The sequence below is a fragment of the Sinocyclocheilus rhinocerous genome, unplaced genomic scaffold, assembly GCF_001515625.1.
Source record: "Sinocyclocheilus rhinocerous isolate Xijiao unplaced genomic scaffold, SAMN03320098_v1.1 scaffold72, whole genome shotgun sequence".
In the NCBI taxonomy this organism is placed as follows: domain Eukaryota; kingdom Metazoa; phylum Chordata; class Actinopteri; order Cypriniformes; family Cyprinidae; genus Sinocyclocheilus; species Sinocyclocheilus rhinocerous.
The window spans coordinates 2429368-2432192 of record NW_015628351.1 but is presented as its reverse complement, the minus strand read 5'-3'; the positions used below and the strand labels follow the sequence as shown (position 1 = coordinate 2432192).

General features: G+C 39.5%; 1 protein-coding gene across 1 annotated transcript in view; it reads left to right on the top strand.

Annotated features, from left to right (window-relative positions):
- The window catches only part of LOC107737565 (rap1 GTPase-activating protein 1-like), a 65769-nt gene that overhangs the window by 37497 nt on the left and 25447 nt on the right, over window positions 1-2825 (top strand). The window contains exons 8-10 of the mRNA XM_016549087.1: window positions 1569-1647; window positions 1873-1926; window positions 2162-2328. Of these exons, the coding sequence (XP_016404573.1) occupies window positions 1569-1647; window positions 1873-1926; window positions 2162-2328 (300 nt within the window). The remainder of the gene's footprint in view (window positions 1-1568; window positions 1648-1872; window positions 1927-2161; window positions 2329-2825) is intronic.

Here is a 2825-nt window from a genome sequence, read left to right as displayed (position 1 = left end):
CACGTTTCCTGACCAGCCAATAAAAATGCGACATGAAATCAGCGCGACATGGCGCTAAAACATAAAACTGCTTACCTCAAGCTCTTATCCCTTCCTCTTTCGCCGCTTCCACTTTTATTCAGCACACATAAAAACTACAACTGATAAAGTGTGATTTATTATGCTCTTTTTGTTTATCACTAGCGCATGCTGATGATGTTTTATTCTTCTATAGAAACATGCGTCGTAGCCTACGAGTCAATAGGTGTCTACACACGTCGTAGCCAAGTTTATTAGATCCATGTCGCACAGTGTGGCTTGCAATGATCTTATAGGATTGCTAAAATCGTGCAGTGTGTCTCGGGCTTAAGGACGAGGAGCACACGAAGAAAATAATTCCAAAGAGACATTTATTACATCCACACACGAGGGTAACATTCAACAATAACCGACAACTCAGAGAACTAAAGGAAGGGGATTTATACAAACGGAAGAGGAGCTAATGACTAAATTAACTAGACACAGGTGAACTAACTAAGCAATCAAGGGGAAACAGAAACTTAAAGGTGCAGTAGGAGATCTTGGAAAATGCTAACTTTGCTCTTTTGTTAGTTTTGACTGCTTTTATTGTCCTCATTTGTAAGTCGCTTTGGATAAAAGCGTCTGCTAAATAACTAAATGTAAATGTAAATGTAAATGAAAGCAAACGTCTCACCCTCCCTGCAATCGCCGTCCAAAGCCACGACTAGATTAACCGCTGGGCTACATCATGTGTCATTCACCGGTGAGAAAACTTTAAATGGACTACAATACCAGGAAGGAAGATCGGGCTGTTGATGTTTGTCTGTCATTCTCGCTCTGTCTGCACAGCATGCGTGAACGCGCTGATGACGTATCCTGTCTGCGCGAACCGGGTGCACAGAGGCTAATACATACGTTGACAGGCAGGTAGGAAAGCCAATTAAAACGCTCGGACCGAGCGTTTTGATTGGATGAACATTTCATGGTCCTACGCCTTCCGAAGAATATATAAATACAGATAAATACATTTAGACCACTTAACTTAATGATTGCTATCGGGATGTGAAGAGACTTTCAACCAGCATAACAAAAAATGTTTCTGAAGACAATCACCTATTGCACCTTTAATCCTGCGTCCTAATGTGCATACTATCCACCCTATCTGCCCTAAATAGCATTGAAAATTACTAATATCACATAGAATTTAGGACGGATAGTATGCACATTGGGATACAGGCTAGGTCAATGAACAAGCAACCAACGTCCAAACAGGGTGATAGTGTGACTATATATATATATATATATATATAATAATAATTTATGCATTTAGCAGACGCTTTTATTCAAAGCGACTTACAGTGCATTCAGGTTATAATCGAACCCACAACCTTTTGCGCTGCTAACGCAATGCTCTACCACTGAGCCACAGGAACTATATATATATATATATTATAGGTGTGTGTGTGTCTTCAAAACGATACATGATGCTTAATTAACAACTAATTTGAAAAGATATATATATATATAAATTCATCTTATGTCTACAAATGTCTTTCCTTTTTTTACAGAACAAAAATGAAAACATATCACGACGTGATTCCAATATCTTGTCTGACCGAATTCCCCAATATTGTCCAGATGGCCAAGGTGAGAGTGAATCAAGTGTGGAGGAAGTTAAGGGGTCAGCACTATTGTTTTCAGGCCCTCCAATTTATCACACTTCTCTCCGAGTGACATGACTGATTGTCTCACTCTCCCATGAGCCTGTTCTGTCCTGCTTGGACAGATGACTGTAGTGTTGCATCACTTTTGCAAGATCAGATGAGAATGAGGAACGAATCAATATGTGTTTTCTCTTTTCGTTATCATCAGCTCGTCTGTGAAGAGGTGAACGTGGACCGATTTTTCCCAGTGCTTTACCCAAAGGTACACAACAATTACAATCAATCTTTTTGTATGACCCACCTGCGCCAAAGTGATACGCTTAACTCATTAGCACATAATCCTTTATTAATTTGTCCTGGTTAATTAAAGTGTGGCACTGGGAAATATGCTAGTTTCTGCAAAAGTATTGCTCATCGTCTCTTTGGGTTTGCAACGTTGACAAAGCAGTACCTAAAGGACATTCATCATGCTATTGAAAACATCTACTCTGCCACAGGCCTCCAGGCTCATCGTCACTTTCGACGAACACGTCATAAGCAACAACTTCAAGTTTGGAGTCATTTATCAGAAGTTTGGACAGGTGAGTCGCATGGGAAGCCTTATCTCTGTTAGCTTCTTCACAACCGATTTCCTCTCATTTAGCCGATGCACAGAGATGAATTGGTGCTGTAACTCACCATCATAATTCATCTTTATTTAGAACAACACCATTCTTTTGAACAAAGTAGTCCTTCCTTCCAGGGGCGGATTTAGTGAATTGGGGGCCCCAGGCAAAATATAGGAATGGGGCCCTATACATTTGCACACATTTTCCTAGATCAACCTTGAGGTTCCTTTTTTGTTGCGATGCTTGCTGCTGCACAATGGTGCCCCATAGTTGTGTCCAATATTTCTACATTTTTCATGTACATGTTATGATGGCTTTCTTTCATGTTGTAGACCACAAAATAGCAACTCATTTACAGTTGAGATACAGGTTTTCACAAAAACTAAATAAATTATAAAATGACAAACCTCACAACTGAGCGTTTAAACCAGGGGTGAGTCAGAAGTATAAATTATTATATTAATTTAAAACAGGGTTATGGTGGATTTTCGTATTTGTCTGAACAAAAACTACAGACTGGATTATTGAAAATGAACATTCATTCTCTGCCAGT